This window comes from Gallus gallus, unplaced genomic scaffold (genome assembly GCF_016699485.2).
Source record: "Gallus gallus isolate bGalGal1 unplaced genomic scaffold, bGalGal1.mat.broiler.GRCg7b scaffold_59, whole genome shotgun sequence".
NCBI lineage: Eukaryota > Metazoa > Chordata > Aves > Galliformes > Phasianidae > Gallus > Gallus gallus.
The window spans coordinates 52,266-69,318 of NW_024096011.1; the positions used below are offsets into that span (position 1 = coordinate 52,266).

The 17,053-nt window shown below is 40.9% G+C and overlaps 1 protein-coding gene across 2 annotated transcripts in view; it reads left to right on the plus strand.

Annotated features, from left to right (window-relative positions):
- The window catches only part of MGAM (maltase-glucoamylase (alpha-glucosidase)), a 49,902-nt gene that overhangs the window by 22,941 nt on the left and 9,908 nt on the right, over window positions 1–17,053 (plus strand). For both annotated transcript variants that reach the window (XM_040657176.2, XM_040657177.2), the window contains 19 exons: window positions 920–1,036; window positions 1,539–1,693; window positions 1,941–2,025; window positions 2,646–2,702; window positions 3,705–3,829; window positions 5,408–5,496; window positions 6,507–6,556; window positions 7,259–7,429; window positions 8,451–8,600; window positions 8,939–9,151; window positions 10,353–10,507; window positions 11,455–11,623; window positions 12,921–13,017; window positions 13,118–13,230; window positions 13,323–13,448; window positions 14,552–14,680; window positions 14,782–14,889; window positions 15,139–15,201; window positions 16,127–16,261. In XM_040657176.2, coding sequence (XP_040513110.1) covers window positions 920–1,036; window positions 1,539–1,693; window positions 1,941–2,025; window positions 2,646–2,702; window positions 3,705–3,829; window positions 5,408–5,496; window positions 6,507–6,556; window positions 7,259–7,429; window positions 8,451–8,600; window positions 8,939–9,151; window positions 10,353–10,507; window positions 11,455–11,623; window positions 12,921–13,017; window positions 13,118–13,230; window positions 13,323–13,448; window positions 14,552–14,680; window positions 14,782–14,889; window positions 15,139–15,201; window positions 16,127–16,261 — 2,307 coding nt within the window. The remainder of the gene's footprint in view (window positions 1–919; window positions 1,037–1,538; window positions 1,694–1,940; window positions 2,026–2,645; window positions 2,703–3,704; window positions 3,830–5,407; window positions 5,497–6,506; window positions 6,557–7,258; window positions 7,430–8,450; window positions 8,601–8,938; window positions 9,152–10,352; window positions 10,508–11,454; window positions 11,624–12,920; window positions 13,018–13,117; window positions 13,231–13,322; window positions 13,449–14,551; window positions 14,681–14,781; window positions 14,890–15,138; window positions 15,202–16,126; window positions 16,262–17,053) is intronic.

Consider the following 17,053-nt stretch of genomic DNA (forward strand, 5'->3'; position numbering starts at 1 on the left):
ATCTTGAAGTGTGGATTTTGAAGTTTGGGCTTCGAAATTTGGGCTTCAGAATTCAGGTTTTGAAAACCAGGTTTTGAAAATTGGATTTTGAAAATTTGAAATTGGTTCTGAAATTTGGGCTTCAGAATTCAGGTTTTGAAAACTGGGTTTCGAAAATTGGGTTTTGAAATCTGAAATTTTGAAATTTGGGTTTTGAAATCTGGGCTTCAGAATTTGGGTTTTGAAAACTGGGTTTTGAAAATGGGATTTTGAAATTTGAAATTCTGAAAATTGGGCTTTGGAATTTGGCTTTTGAAAATTTGGTTTTGAAAATTGGATTTGAAAACTGAGTTTCGATCATTCGATTTTGAACTCCGGGTTTTGAAAACTGGGTTTGGTATTTGGATTTGGATCATTGGATTTTGAAAATCCGAGTTTTATATTTGGGCTTAAAAAAAAAAAAATATGGATTTTGAAATGCAGAGTTTGAAATTCGGATTGTGAAAAAAAATATTTTGAAACTCGGGTTTTGAAATAATTTGGGTTTTGACATGCTGAGGTTTAGAAATTCGGGTTTTGAAAATCGGGTGTAGAGAATCGGCTTCTGAAATTTGGATTTTGAAAATAGGATTTCGAAAATTGGAATTTGAAATTCAGAATTTGAAAGTTGGGATTTGAAAGTTGGAATTCGGAATTTGGAATTCGGAATTTGGAATTCGGAATTTGGAATTCGGAATTTGGAATTCGGAATTTGGAATTCGGAATTTGGAATTCGGAATTTGAAAGTTGGGATTTGAAAGTTGGGATTTGAAAGCTGGGATTTGAAGTTTTGAAATCCTGTTTTTTTTTTTTTAATGAATATGGTTGGTTTTTTTTTTAATGTTTGTCTGTTTTGGTTTCTTCGTTCCTATTTTATTTCGTGCTTTGCTCCCCGTTTAAGGTCGGCGCTGACATCTGTGGGTTCTTTGAGAACACGACGGAGGAGCTGTGCCGGCGCTGGATGCAGGTGGGGGCATTTTACCCCTTCTCCCGGAACCACAACACCGAACTCTGCTCCGTAAGTGCCACCAAACCCTGCAGTTTCCACCACTGTATCTCAACGCTGTGAATGAAATTGTGACATTCAGTTCCTACCCCTGTAGGTCAGTGAAACCGATTTGAAATTGGGGCAACTTATTTCTGTTTTCTCCCCAGTGAAATTTCTGTTTTCTCCTCTTTGGAAACTTCCATTTTCTCTTGTTCAAAATTTCCTTCTTTTTCTCCAATGAAATTCCCACCTCCTCTCTTTCAAAATCTCCATTTCCTCTCCATTGAAATTTCCATTTTCTCCTCTTTAGAAACCCCCATTTAGGAACCCCCTTTCCCCTGAATATTTGGTGTTAATTCCACACCTTCCATTTTCCCACAGCTGAAATACATCCGACACCAAACTCATTCCCCGTAATTTCCACCCCATAACTCCCCATTTCACCCCAAATCTTTCTTCACGCACCAAACCGCGCTCTTTGCCCCCGACTCGTACCAAAAAACCCTAAAAATCCCCATTTCTCTCTTTCCAGCCCCAGGATCCTGCCTACTTCGGCGCCGACTCCATTTTGGTGTCGTCCTCCATCCATTACCTGAATATCCGCTACACGCTGCTGCCGTACCTCTACACCCTCTTCTACAAAGCACACACGCAGGGGGACACGGTGGCACGGCCCCTCGTGCACGAGTCAGTCCCAACCCCTCCCCCTTCCCCCCCTCCCCTTTTTCTTCTTCCTATGAATTCCCACATTTTCGGGATTTCTGAATCAAACGGAACATTTCTGAAAAGCAAAAAGGGAGAAATCTATTATTTTGGAGGGGGGGCGGAGCGTTGGTTGGGGTTTTGAGCAACCTGACGTCCCTCCGACCCAAACCATCCCATTACACCAGTGCTAATTGCAATTAGCGTTAATGAATCCCTCTCGTTTGTTCAGGTTTTACTCAGATGAAGCCACGTGGGACATAGACCAGCAGTTCCTGTGGGGCCCCGCGTTGCTCATCACCCCGGTGATGGACCCGGTAGGTGTCGCTGCTCTTCTCTGTGGGATTAATTGGGATTATTTGGGATTATTCGGGATTATATGGGACCTTTCGGGGTCATTTGGGATTATTTGGGGCTTCGGATCTTGATGTGATTTGATCAGGATTCAGATCTCAATGGAAATTTCCATTTCTTCCCCTTTAACGTTTTCCATGTTCTCTCTTTTGGAATTTCTGTTTTTTTCTCCGTTGAAATTTCCATTTTCCCTCCTTAAGAAGTTTCCAGTTTGTCCTCTTTAGAAATTTCTGTTTTCTCCTCTTTAAATATTTCCATTTTCTCCTTTTTAAAATTCCCATTTTCTCCTCATGCTGAAAATATTTCAGTTTCTTAAGTGGCTGAAAATCGTTTAAAAATCATAAAGAAGTGCAAAGAAATGTTTAAAACTGTTCAAAAAATTTTCAAGGATTTCAAAAACCGCTTTTAAAATGCCTTTAAAAGCTTGTAAAAATACATTAAAATTTTGTAAGACTGTTTACGATGCTTAAAAATTGTTAAAACTGTTCACAGCTTTGAAATTTTTGGAAAATTTGGAATTTTTTGCCCATTTTTTGGGGGGGAAATTTTGGATTGATTTTTTTTCTCGCTGTTTGCCTTTCAGGGGGTGGAGGTGATCCAAGCGTACATCCCGGATGCTGTGTGGTATGATTATGAAACAGTGAGTAAATGGGACAGCTCACAAACCCCCAATTTTGGTAACAAAACACAGAGAAATCCCGGTTTGGGGTCATTATCAGGTGATTTGTGGTGGGTTCCCTTTGTGGCTGCAGATGGCAAAGTGTTGAGATGTTATAAGAAATGAAAGATGGAGAAGGATTTGGGATCGGAATAGGTTAGGAAAAAATGGAAGCATTTGGGGGGAAAAAAAGGGAGAATATGGAAAAATATGGAAAGAATTGGGAAAGTATGGAAAAATTATGAAACATGAAGTAGGGAAAAAGGAAGAAATGGAAAAATGAAGATAATAGGAAAAAGGGGTAAAAAAAAAAGTCAGAAAATTGGGAAAAAAAGGGGAAAAAAAGGAAAATATGGAAGAATTGGAATGAAATGAAAAAGGAACGTTTTTAGAAAAAAAATGGGAGAATTTGACAATTGGGAGAAAATGGGAAACACTGGGAAAAGGTTGGAAAAAATGGGGAAAATGGAAAAAATTGAAAAATAATGGGCAAAATGGGGAAAAAAAGTTGAAAAAGAATGGAAAAAGTTGGAAAAATGGGAAAAAAAGAAAAAGAAAATGGGGAAATGGGGGGAAATGGAAAAATAAGGAGGAAAATGAAAAAAAATGAGAGAAGATGAAAGAAATTGGAAAAATGGAAAAAAAATGGAAAAAATCTGGAAAACATTGGAAAAATGGGCAAAATTTGGAAAGAATTGGGGAAAAATGAAAAAAAATGGAACATATTTGAAATTAACAGATGGAAAAAATGAAATAAATAGAAAAAATGGGGAAAAAAGGGAGAAATGGGAAAAAAAAGGGGGGGAAATAGGAAAAAGGGGGGGGAATGGGGAAAAAAAAGGAGAAAAAAGAAAAACTATGGGGGAAAATATAGGAAAAATATTGAAAAATTGTAGAATGACTTGGAAAAAAAAAAGGGTAAATCGAGGAGTTCAGCCTGCAGAGTGTAATGTACCCAAAATCTCTGTTTTTGTCCCCAATTAGGGAGCCAGGATCTCGTTCCGCAGGCAGAGTGCAGAGCTGTACCTCCCCGCTGACAAAATGGGGCTGCACCTGAGGGGGGGCTACGTGGTGCCCACCCAGCGCCCCAACACCACCACTGTCTCCAGGTGCTGCCCCCAAACACGGCGGTTTTTGCCCCAAATTTGGGGGGAAATGGGGCTTTTTTGGGGAGGGGGAGGGTGTTGAGTTTCTATTATTTGGTGGCATCACTACTCTGCCCTTACTATGGTACCCTCCTCTTCACCATTCCTTACTACGCCCCCTTTACTTCATCCTTATTCCATCCTTACCACATCCTTACTACACCTCTACTCCACCTTTACTCCTCCCTTACTACGCTCCTACTCCATTCCTTACTCCATCATTACTGTCTGTACTCCTTCCTTACTCCACCTTTTCTGTTTCTTACGCCATCATTACCACATTCTCCATCTATGCTCAATCCCTACTCCATCCTTACTACGCCTGTACCCAATGTATACTCCATCCTTACTCCACCCTTACTACACTCTTCCTCCATCTTTACTCAATTCTTAACTACACTCATTCTCCATCCTTTCTCCTCCCTTACTACACTCATTCTCCATCTTTACTCAATCCTTACTACACTCCTATTCCATCCTAACTCCATCCTTACTCCATCCTTACTCCACTCCTCCTCTGTTCCTTATGACATCATTACTACAACCATACTCAGTCTTGGCTCAATCCTTACTCCACTCTTACTCCATTCTTACTACACCTGTACTCAGTTTATATTCCATCCATATTCCATCCCTGCTACACGGTTGCTCCATTCTTACCTGCACTTTTTCTCCATCCTTTCTCCTCCCTTACTACACTCTTACTCCATCTTTACTCCCCTCTTTCTCCATCCTTATTCCACCCTTTCTACACTCCTTCTCCCTCCTTACTCCACTCTCACTCTGCTTCTCACACCATTGTCACTACACCCATTCTCAATCTATGCTCAATCCTTACTCCATTCTCACTCCATTCCTTACTCGATTCTTACTACACCTGTACTCAATTTATACTCCATCCTTACTACACCCTTGCTACACATTTACTCCTTCTTTACGCCATTCTTAACGACACTTTGTCCATCCTTTCTCCCCCCTTAGTGCACTTCTACTCCACTTTTACTCCACTATTTCTCTATCCTTTCTCCACCCTTACTACACTCCTTCTCCATCTTTACTCCACCCTTACTACGCTCTTACTCAATCCTTACTACAACTCTGCCCCACTCTTACTCTGTTTCCTATACCATCATTACTATACCCATTCTCAATCTAGGCTCAATCCTTACTCTACTCCTACTTCATTCCTTACTCCATTCTTACTACTCCAGTACTCAATTTATACTCTATCCTTACTCCACTCTTACTTCACTCTTTCTCTATCCTTACTCCACCCTTACTCAACTCTTTCTCCATCTTTACTCCACCCTTACTCCACCCTTTCTCTATCCTTACTCCTCTCCTACTCCACTCTTTCTCCGTCTTTACTCCACATTTTCTACACCCTTATTCGATCCTTACTCCATCCCTACTCCACTCTTACCATTCCAACTCAATCCCCCAGATTTCAGAGTCCCGTTCCCCTCCAAACTCTTAACGAGCGTTAATTACCTCCGCAACGACCCAAAACGAACCCCAAAATCTCTGTTTTTCACCCCACAGCCGAAGGAACGCACTGGGGCTGATTGTGGCCCTGGACGACAGCGGGGCAGCAGCGGGAGAGCTTTTCTGGGACGACGGCGAATCCACGGGTGGGTAGCGATGGCAGCTCTGATGGATGGATGGATGGATGGATGGGTGGATGAATAGACAGGTGGATGGATGGACAGACAGGTGGATGGATGGATGGATGGATGGATGGACGGACGGATGGACAGACGGATGGATGGACGGATGGATGGATGGATGGGTGGATAGACGGACAGATGGATGGATGGACGGATGGATGGATGGGTGACGGACAGATGGATGGATGGACGGATGGATGGATGGATGGACGAATGGATGGATGGATGGATGAACGAATGAACGGATGGATGGATAGATGGATGGATGGACGGACAGACAGATGGACGGATGGACGGACAGACGGATGGATGGACAGACGGATGGATGGATGGATGGACGGACTGATGGATAGACAGATGGATGGATGGACGGAGGGATGGATGGATGATGGACGGATGGATGGACGGATGGATGGACGGACAGATGGATATCCTCTTAGGTCTTTCCAAACCTTGGGATTCTGGGATACTGTAAAGAGACATTTTCCAGAGATTGTGTTGAGTTTTTTTTTTTTTTTTTTAGGTCAGAAACGAAGCGATTTTTTTTGAGGAAATAGTGATTTTTTTTTTTTTTTTTTGCAAAAATTGGGATTTTCTGTTTGGGAAGAAAATGTTAATATGGGGTTGGTGGGTTTTTTTTATTTTTTTTATTTTTGCAGAAATAGTAAATTTGATGAAAGAAAGTGATTTTTTTTTCCTTTTTTGGCAAAATTGTGATTGTTTCTTCATCAGAATTTCAGTGTTTTGTGTTTTTGCTGACATTATTTGGCAGAAATGGTGGTTTTTTTTGTGCTTTTGGGGGGCAGAAGTAAAATGTGTTGGATTGGTTGGTTTTATTTTTTCAGCCAGAAAGGGAAGAACGAAAAATGACCCAAATTTGGGGAAAATAAAACAATTTTGGCGATCTGGGTCAAAAAATAATGAATTTTAGACTTTTTTTTTTCACAACAGAAATCTCTTTTCCCACTTTTTAGGTACAATTGAGGGAGGAATTTACGTCCACTACGACTTCAGAGTTTCCAATGTAAGTTTGCATCGTTTGCATTTGAATTAATTAATTAGTTAAAGAAAATTAAATTTTAAAATTAAATTAAATTAATCGATTAAAGGAGGAAACATGATTTTTTTTAAACGAATTTTTGAAGTTTAAAACAAAAACCAAAAGAATAAAAAATTAAAATGAAATTTGAAAGGGTTTTTCATTAAAAGTAAGTAAGAAACAAAATAATTAAAGTGCATTTTCAACTGTTTGTAAGTATATATATATATATACATATATATAGAGGGAGTATATATATACTATACTATAGTATATAGTATAATATATACATTATATATTAGTATATAAATATATATATATAAAATATAATATTATAGTATAGTATATAGTGTATTGCATATAGTATGTTGCATATAATATATAATATAATATACATGTTAAATTATATTATGTTATGCTATGTTATGTTATATTGTGCGTATAATATATATTATAGTATAATATAGTATATTATATATAGTATATATCGTATATATTATATATTATACATTATACATTATACATTATATATTATGTATTATATATTATATACTATATACTATATATTATATTACGTACATAGTACATAGCATACAAATACAACATATATAACACATCCATAATTATATCCATTATACATAACTTACAATGAAAGTGTTGGTTCTCCCATGTGCTGCTGCTCCGCAGAATGAGCTCCACATGAACGTCACCAACAGCGGCTACAGCGACCCCAACCAGCTGAGGTTTGAGGAGATCCGCATCCTGGGGCTGCAGCAGGAGCTGACGGAGCTGACGGTGCTGCAGAACAACGTCGTGCTGAGCTCCTCTCACAACATCACCTACAAACCCACCGAAAAGGTCGGGAAATGGGGATGAAGAAGGGGGGAAATGGGGTTTGAGTGGGAAAGAACGAGAAAAAAGTGGGGTGAAATGATGGGAAACGGGGAAATTGGGCAGTGACGGGAGGAAATTGGGGTTTGAGTGTTAAAGAAGGGGGGGAATTGGGATGTAAGTGTTAAATAGTGGGTAAAAATGGAATTAAATGGTGAAGAGCTGGGAAAGAATGAGCAAAAATGTGGGGTGAAATGATGGGAAACGGGGAAATTGGGCGGCAGTGGGAGGAAGTTGGGGTTTGATTGTTAAAGAAGGGGAGGAAAGATATTCCCATTCTGAGATCCCATTTTCAAAATGTGCCCATTTTGAGCACAAAATGTTCCCAGTTTGGAGAGGAAAGATTCCCATCTCATAAATATTTCCCGTTTGGGGAAGAAAGATCCCACGTTTTGGAAAGGAAGATTCCCATTTTGGGAGGAAGGATGCTCCCAACTTGAGAAGGAAAATTCCCATTTTGAAAATAAGATTCATATTTTCAGAAGGAAAAATACCCCTTTTGAGAAGACAGATCCCCATTTTGGGAGGAAGGATGTCCCCATTCTGAGAAGTAAATATTCCCATTTTAAAAAGATTCGTATTTTCAGAAGGAAGATTCCCATTTTGGGAAGAAAGATACCCATTTTGGGAGGAAAGATATTCCCATTTTGAGAAGGAAAGGTTCCCATTTTGAGAAGGTTCCCATTTTGGGAAGAAAGATCCCACATTTTGGAGAGGAAGATTCCCATTTTGGGAGGAAGGATATCCCCATTCTGAGAAGGAAAACTCCCATTTTGAAAACGGTGACATCGCTGAGACACAAAGATCCCCATTTTGAAAACAAGAATCATATTTTCAAAGGGAAGATTCCCATTTTGAGAAGAAAAACTCCCCCTTTATAAAACCAACAGCGCATGAAATGCCGGGAAAACCTTTTTTCCCACCCTAATGAAGCAAAACGAGGACGGCCTCATTAAGCTAATTAACCCGAGCTCGTTACCGCCGGCAGGTGGCGCTGATCACGGGGCTGCAGCTGGCGCTGGGCTCTGCCTACACGCTGCGCTGGGTGCTGAGCTCCAGCACCGCCCAGAGGTTCGACTGCCACCCCGAGAGCGGAGCAACGCGGGAGGCGTGTGAGCAGCGCGGCTGTGTATGGGAGGTGGGCGGCCTTCCTCCTCATCATCCTCATCCTCCTCCTCTTCCTCCTCCTCCTCCTTTATCCGATTATTCTCTATTTTATTTCATTTTATTTCACTTCATCAATTTGTCCCTTCCCTTCCCCTTCCCTTCCCCTTCCCTTCCCCTTCCCTTCCCCTTCCCCTTCCCCCTCCCCTCCCCTTTCAAATCCCCGATGCTAAAACAAATCAGTGAATGAAAATCACAGTTTCACTTTTCTCCACCCAACTCCGCACGATGCACTAAAAATGAGAATTCTGGAATTCTCAGATAAATTCTTCCCCCTTCCTTCCCCCCCCCCCCACCCCCCCCCTCCCATAGGAGAACACATCCCCACTGGACATCCCCTACTGCTACTACAGCAGCGCCGACAACAACTACTCGGTGTCGGAGCTGCGCTACACCCCCTGGGGGCTGGAGGCCAACGTCACCCTCAGCACCGCCAGCACTGGGGGCACCCAGAGGTCCACCACCCCCATTGGCACCCTGCGCCTCCAGGTCATCCACCACAGCGACCACCTCCTGCAGTTCAAGGTGTGCTCTCATGGACGGCATCTTTTCAGCGGTGTTGGGTTCAACGGGCGATGCGTTTCCATTGGTTTTTGTGCTCCATGGGCACTTTTGCCAATTCTGGGTTCTATGGGCAACTCATTTCCACCGATAACGGATTCCACGGGCGATGCGTTTTCATCAGCTTTTATGTTCTGTATGTGACATATTTTCACCAATTTGGGGCTCTATGGGTGACCCATTCCCACCAATGACAGATCCTATGAGCGATGAGGTTTTATCAATGCTGGTTTCTATCGGGTGATGAATGTTGGCCAATTGGGGGCCTAAAATTGACACATTTTTGACAAATTGGGGTTCTCCATGGTAAGTCTTGGTCAGTTTTTCGCTTCCATGGGCAATGTGTTTTCATCAATCATTGTGTTCTACGTGCAATGCATTCTTTTTTGCCAATTTTGGGTTCTATGGGCGACCCATTTCCATCAGTGACTTCTACGGGTGATGTGGTTTTGTCAACTTTGGTTTCTATAGGGTGATACTTTGGGGCCAATTTTTGTCTTCTCCGTGTGAAGCAGTTTGGCCAATTTGGGGTTCACTATGTGACACGCTTTTGGGTTTGATGGGCGATGTGTTCCCACCAGTGTTGGATTCTATTTGCAGTGCGTTTCCCCCCATTTTTTTATTCTACTGGCAAACAATTTTCGGCCAATTTGGGGTTCCGTATGTGATACAACTTTGTCAATTTTTCACTTCTACGGACGATGCATTTTCATCAGTTTTTGTGTCCTGTGGGTGATCAATTTTTGCTGATTCTGAGGTTGGATGGTGGTGAATTTCTGCCGATTTAAGGTTTTATGAACGATGTATTTTTGTCAGTTTTTGCTGCCCCATTGTCAGCAATTTTGGCTTCTCTGACATAAGGATTTTAAAGCAATTTAAGACAGAACATATATCGAAAGAAAGCACTTCTGCCCGCAAATTTACTCCTATATGTGTATTTTATCATAATTCTTGTTATTACTGGCAAGATTTTGAACAACTCAGTCTGACTTGAAATCTTCCAGTCCATAAATCCACTTCTATCAGCCGACATGACCCCATGGAGCAGTTTTCACTATTTTTACCCCAGATCCCCACAAACACGAGTTGCTCCTTTATATATATATATATTTTCCTTTCCTTTGGCATTTAGTGTGATTAAAACAAATCCGTTTCCCCTGCCCAGATTGATGACTACGCCAATAAACGCTACGAGGTGCCGGTGCCACTCAACCTCCCCAGCACTCCCACGAGCTCCATTGAGCGCCGCCTCTACGACGTCAGCGTTCAGACCAAACCCTTTGGGATCCAGATCCGCCGCAGGAGCACCGGGACCGTCATGTAAGCAACACTCATTTCATGGAATCCAAAGGGATTTAGAATTCGAAGGGGGTGGTTTCGAATTTGGAGAAGTTTAGAATTCGAAGGGGGAAATTCACGATGTGAAGGAGTTAAGAATTTGAAGAGGAGGTGTGGAGATGTGTAGAAGCTGGGAAGGGAACTTAGAATTTGAACAGGAAATATAGAATTTGAGGAGGAGTTTTAGAACTCGAAGAGGGGAGTTAGAATTTGAAGAGGAAATGGAGAACTTGAAGAAGTTTAGAATTTGAAGAGGGGGGTTGGAATTTGAAAAAGAGGTTTGGAATTTGCAGGAGAGGCTGAGAAATAGAGGGTGAAAGGTTTGGAATGTGGAGGAGAGTTTTGGAATTGGGAGGTGGAGAAATTTGGGGCCTGAAAGAGAAGAAGTTGAGAATTTGGAAAAGTTTGGAATTTGGAGAAGGAGAAATATGAAATTTGAGTGAGTGGTGGGGAATTTGGAGGTGGAGAAAGGTGAAATTTGAAGGGGAAGAGGTCTAAAATTTGGAAGGGGAGAAACTGAGAATGTAGAGGTGGAGAAATCGAAAACTTGGGGAAGTTTGGAATTGGGGGAGGAGTTGAGAATTAGGAGGGGGAGAAGCTTGGAATGCAGAGGAGGGGAAGCTGGGGATTTGGAAGAGAAGAAGTTGGGAGTTTGGAAGAGAAGAAGCTGAGAATTTGGAGGAGTTACAAATTTGGAGAAGAGGTTTAGAATTGGGAGAAGCTGAGAATCAGGAGGAGGAGAAATTTGGAATCAGGAGGAGGAGAAGCTGAGAACTGGGAAGAGGAGAAGCTGAGAATTTGGAGGAGGAGAAGCTGACAGTTCGGATGAGGAGAAGCTGAGAATTCAGAGAAACTTGGAGTCTGGGGGAGAAGAGAATTCATTGAGGAAGCACACTGACCTTTCTGCCCCCCTTCCCCCCGCCCCCCAGCTGGGATTCGCAGCTGCCCACCTTCACCTTCAGCGATATGTTCATCCAGATCTCCACCCGCCTGCCCTCTCCATACCTCTATGGCTTCGGTGAGACCGAGCACACGCAGTACCACCGCGACATGAACTGGCACACGTGGGGCATGTTCAGCCGGGACCAACCCCCCGGGGTCAGTGAAAATCCCCTTTTTTGGTTTCTTTTTCCCTTTTTTTTTTTTTTTTTTTTTTCCCCTGGAATTTCTGCTTTTTGCTTCCTACCAACCCATGTTGGTTTGGTCACAGGGATCTGTCCACCAAGGCACAACTCAACCTTCGGGTCCGACCTTGATGAAATTGCAGAATTTGGGGGGTTCATTAAATTTTAATATTAAAAAAAATTATGTCGGCATTCACCAAACCACCACATGTAACAGTCTGCACAGCTCAAACGCTTCCAAAGGTCTCACTGTCTAACGGCAATTCCACAGTTTATATATCAGATGTGTAACACCCAGCACAAAAATTGAGTACATGAAGATATTTTTGTTTCGAGTAAATGGACAAAATAAGAAGTTTCTACCTGGAAATACTCAGAAAAGTTTTCTCCTAGGAAGTGCCTATTTCAGCAATCTGTAGAGGCGAGAATACATTTGCTTCCCTGTCTTTGAAAACATTTTTCTTCTAGGAACAACTATTTTTTTTAGGATTTGTCAAAGTTCGGTTTTCAAATCTTAATTTTCAACCTTTAATTTAATTTTTCACTTTCAAATCCTAATGGCCGGATTTTAATTTTCAGATTTTCCTCCGCAACTCCTATTTTTCGAATTTAAAACCTTAATTTTATAATTTTAATGCATTTTTCTTTTTATGTTTGCTTTCCTCTTGAGTACGTTGACCGAAAGTTTGGGGTTAACGAAGTTCAGATATGGAGGTGACAAAATGTGACACCGCCTCCAGGCTGATAAAGTTTGATGGTGACAAAATTTGGGGCCGACCAAATTTGAAGCCAACAAAATTTGGTGCTGACGGAATTGGGGGGCAGTAAAGTTTGATGACAACAAAATTCACGGCCAACAAAGTTTGGGGCCAATATAATTTAATGACCACAACATTTGATGACCACAACATTTGATGACAGCAAAATATGGGGCCGATATAATTTGATGACCACAACGTTTGATGATAACACAATATGGGACCGATATAATTTGATGACCACAACGTTTGATGACAACACAAGATGGGACTGATATAATTTGATGACCATAACATTTGATGACAACAAAATAGGGGGCCGATATAATTTGATGACCACAGCGTTTGATGACCACAACGTTTGATAACAACAAAATCTGGGGCCGACACAATTTGGTGCCCGTGGTCAATGTTTACCACAATATTTCAGTTGATTTCCAACAGAATTTGTTGGTGGATGCAAACAACCTGATATTTGCAGCGCCATTTCTATGGGAAATCCTTCTTTTTCAGTACAAGCTGAATTCGTACGGTGTCCAGCCATTCTACATGGGTCTGGAAGAAGATGGCAACGCCCATGGAGTCCTCTTGCTCAACAGCAATGGAATGGGTAGGGAAAAAAATAAATGATTTGTTTCATTTTTTCAACATTCCACAATTCTGGGGGGGAGATTTTGGCCAATTTGGGCATTTGTTGCCTATATTTTCAGATGTAACGTTCCAGCCCACGCCAGCTCTCACCTACCGCACAATTGGGGGGATTTTGGACTTCTATGTCGTTCTGGGTCCGACACCAGAGGTCGTCGTTCAGCAATACACTGAGGTACAACCCCCCCACTACAATCACCCCTCCCCGAATTTGGGGGTTGTTGCTTCATTTTCACTCATTTTTGGTTTTATTTGCCGCTTCTGCAGCTGGTGGGGCGGCCGGTGATGCCGCCCTACTGGGCGCTGGGATTCCAGCTGTGCCGTTATGGTTATGAGAACGACACCGAAATCGCCCAGCTGGTGGAGGGCATGAAGGCAGCCCGAATACCCTACGTACGTCCACCCAAATTTGGGGAAGTTTGGGAAAACTGGGGAACTTTGCAGCTCCTTTGACACTGCCTAACTTGAAAACGGTGAAGGAAATACTGTAATTACTTCTGCTATTTAAAATTTCTTTAATTAATCCTAGCATTAACATTTTCAATAATTAATTCTGTAGTTGGTTTTTCTCATTCAGCAGTTACAAAATTCTGTATTTCATTCTTAATGAAATTAAATCTTCCCGTAATTAAATCTTCCCACAATTCATTCTGTTGTTAAATTTTTCCATCATTAATTCTGCAGTTAAACGTTTCCATCTTTAATTTTTTGCTTCCATGGTTACTTTTTTCCATAATTAATTCTATAGGTAGAAATTTCCATCATTGACTCTACATCTACATGAGTTTATTCTTTTCATAATTAATTCCGTGTCTATTTTTTCCCCTAATTTATTCTGTAGGGTTTTTTTTTTTTTTTCTGTAATTCATTCTATAGTTGATTTTCTCCATAATTCATTCAATGGTTCAAACTGTCCACAATTCATTCTATAATTTTAAAATGCCTGAAATGATTAATTCTACATTTAAAATTCTCCATTATTAACTGATAGCTTTTTTTCCCCTTAATTAATTCTATACTTGACATTTTCCATAATTAACTCTATAATTACAATTTTCCATAATTCATTCTGCAGTCCATTTTTTTCCCATAATTCATTCTATAGCTTAAATTTTTCACGAAATTACCCTTTAATTAAACCCGGCTCTCATTTTCCAGATAATTAATGTCAAATTACGGAGCGAGGAATGTCAAAAATGGAGCACTGAATATATGGATGTATTTCAGTGTAAATTTGCACAATTCTGGTGGTTTTTAGCTCCAAGATCTGAATTTCCACCTGAGCAACAAATTTTGCTGGATTTCTCAATCCTGAATCTGGATTCCAGAATGGGAAATCTGTGTGCATCCATCAGAAAACACCTTCGAGCCACCCCAAATCCCACTTGCACGATCCCCAAAATCCGGGTTTTCTGCCTCATTTTGATGTCGTGGAGGAAATGACCCCCAAAAAGCCCTTTTTTTTTTGGGGGGGGGGGTGTTTTTTCTTTCACCAGGACGTGCAGTACACGGACATCGATTACCTGGAGCGCCAGCTGGACTTCAAGCTGAGCCCGCGCTTCTCCGGTCTACCGGAGCTCATCAATAAAATCCGTGCAGAAGGGATGAGATACATCCCCATCCTGGTGAGCACCGCTTCCAATCCCCACAAAATTCAGATTTCTGCCCGTTGAGCCCCCCCAAAATGACATTATTTCTTTTCCCCACCCCCCACTGCCCTGCCCAGGACCCGGCCATATCGGCAAACGAAACCGATTACCTCGCCTTCACGAGGGGAAGGGAGAAGGATGTCTTCATCAAGTGGCCCAACTCTGAGGACATCATCCTTGGGAAGGTATCTCCATAATGACCAAATCGGGGGATTTCACACCAAAATTCCAATTCCAGCCTCAGGTTTGGGTTAAACCCATCCAACACCCCCTTAACATCCAATACCGGGCGCTTCCAACTGAAGAACATTCAGTTTTCTTTTCCACCACTGAAATTCAGCAGCGAATCCTAATTTATTGCATTGTGTGTTGACGACGTCGTTCATATAAATTAAAATATAATTATGATTTTAACACATTTTTCCTCCTTTTAGGTCTGGCCGGATTATCCCAACGTAGTGGTCAATGACTCCGTTGACTGGGACACCGGAGTGGAGGTGAGCGGCAGTGCAATTAATAACGAAGCACCGGGTTCGTTAGGGATTGTGGTTGAGCAAATGAATGGGCAGAATGCGGAAGCTCAGCTTTTTGGGGGCAGAAAATGCAAAAAAACACAGCAAAATCGGCCCTTCCCGATTTTTTTCTGCAACTGTAAGGCAGTTTTTACACATTTTAATATAACTTTTAATATCATTTTGATGCAATTCGGAGGTAATTTATAAGCAACGTCTATGCAATTTTTAATGCCATATTAAAACATTTTTTAGGTAATTCTGGTACATTTTAACACAAATCTTATTACACATTCATGCAGATCTTATGCCATTTATTTTAGTGCAGTTTTTATACATTCTGATACAATTTTAATATTATTTTGATGCAATTTGAATGTAATTTTGATGCAACATCTCTACAAATTTTTATGCCATTTTTAAACAATTTTTATGCCATTTTTATACCAATTATTAGTATTTAATTTTGATCCATTTTTATTGAAATTTCACTCAAATCTTTCGCATTTCAATTCATTTTTTATGCAATTTAAGTGCAATTTTCATACATCTTTGATGCTACGTCGTGGAATTTTTATACTTTTTTTTTTTTTAATTTGAATTTCTGTGTGAATTTTTCTATGGATTTTTGTCCAAATTTCTGTACAGATTTTTGTAATAAATTTCTGTATGGACTTTTGTACGAATCTCTGTATGGATTTTTGTCCAAATTTCTGTACGGATTTTTTGTCCGAATTTCCATACAGATTTTTGTATGGATTTCTGTGCCGATTTTCATCCCTATTTGTCACCCCAAGCTTTCCCATTTCTGTTGTTTTATGCCGGATGCTTTTAAGTCAGTTGGAACCCACTGAGTGCAACCCCTTCCCCCCCTTCCCCCCCACCCCCACTCTCCCCTCCCCCTCCGCAGCTCTACCGTGCATACACGGCATTCCCCGACTTCTTCCGCAACTCCACGGTGGAGTGGTGGAGCACAGAACTGCAGGAGGTCTACGAGAACCCCCGCAACGCCTCCCTCAGCCTCAAATATGACGGCATCTGGATCGTGAGTTGCCCTTCCCTGCCCTTTTTTGGGGTGCCTTTTTGTTGCGTTGTTGTGGATTGTTGCGGGTGCGTTTGGGGCATCGTTTGTTCGTGATTAATTACGTTGGTGCATGGTGGTGGTTTATGTGGGTTTGTAGCACTTAATGGCATTAACACAGATTGGGTGGAGTGTGGCAGTGGTGAAATAGAAATAACGAAGACAGTGAGGAAAGATCTTTAAAAAAAGTAATGAAAACAACGAAAAATGAAACAAAATTAATTAAAAAAGACGTAAGATGACTTTAAAATGAAAAAGGAATGAAAACGAATTGTAAGAGTGACAAAGAAATGAAAAATCATTTAGAAATGAGAGAGGGAGGAAAAATAATTTCAGAAATGGAGAAGGAATTAAAAGCAATTAGAAGTGAGAAAGAAAGGAGAAAAGATTCAGAAACGAGAAAGGGAGGAAAAATGATTTAAAAAAAACAGAATGGAAGGGGAAGGAATAAAAAGGCTGAAAAAAGGAAAAAATGAGGAGAAAAAAAAGGAAAAAAAATGGAAAAAAAGAATGAAAGAAGAAAGAAGAGTTTTAAAAACGAAATAATAAAAATTAAAACTGAAAAGTTGAGAACAAATAACAGAAAGTCGAGAAAAATAATTAAATAATGATTTTCGGCATCTGATGGTGAAAAATTGTGACTTTCAGATCACGTTGATGAACCCATTGGGAAAGAATTTAATATCTGGGGGGGGAAAAAGCCCAAATGTGCCACACTGGAGTGAAATTTGCTCAGCTTTGGGTTTGTTTGAGGGT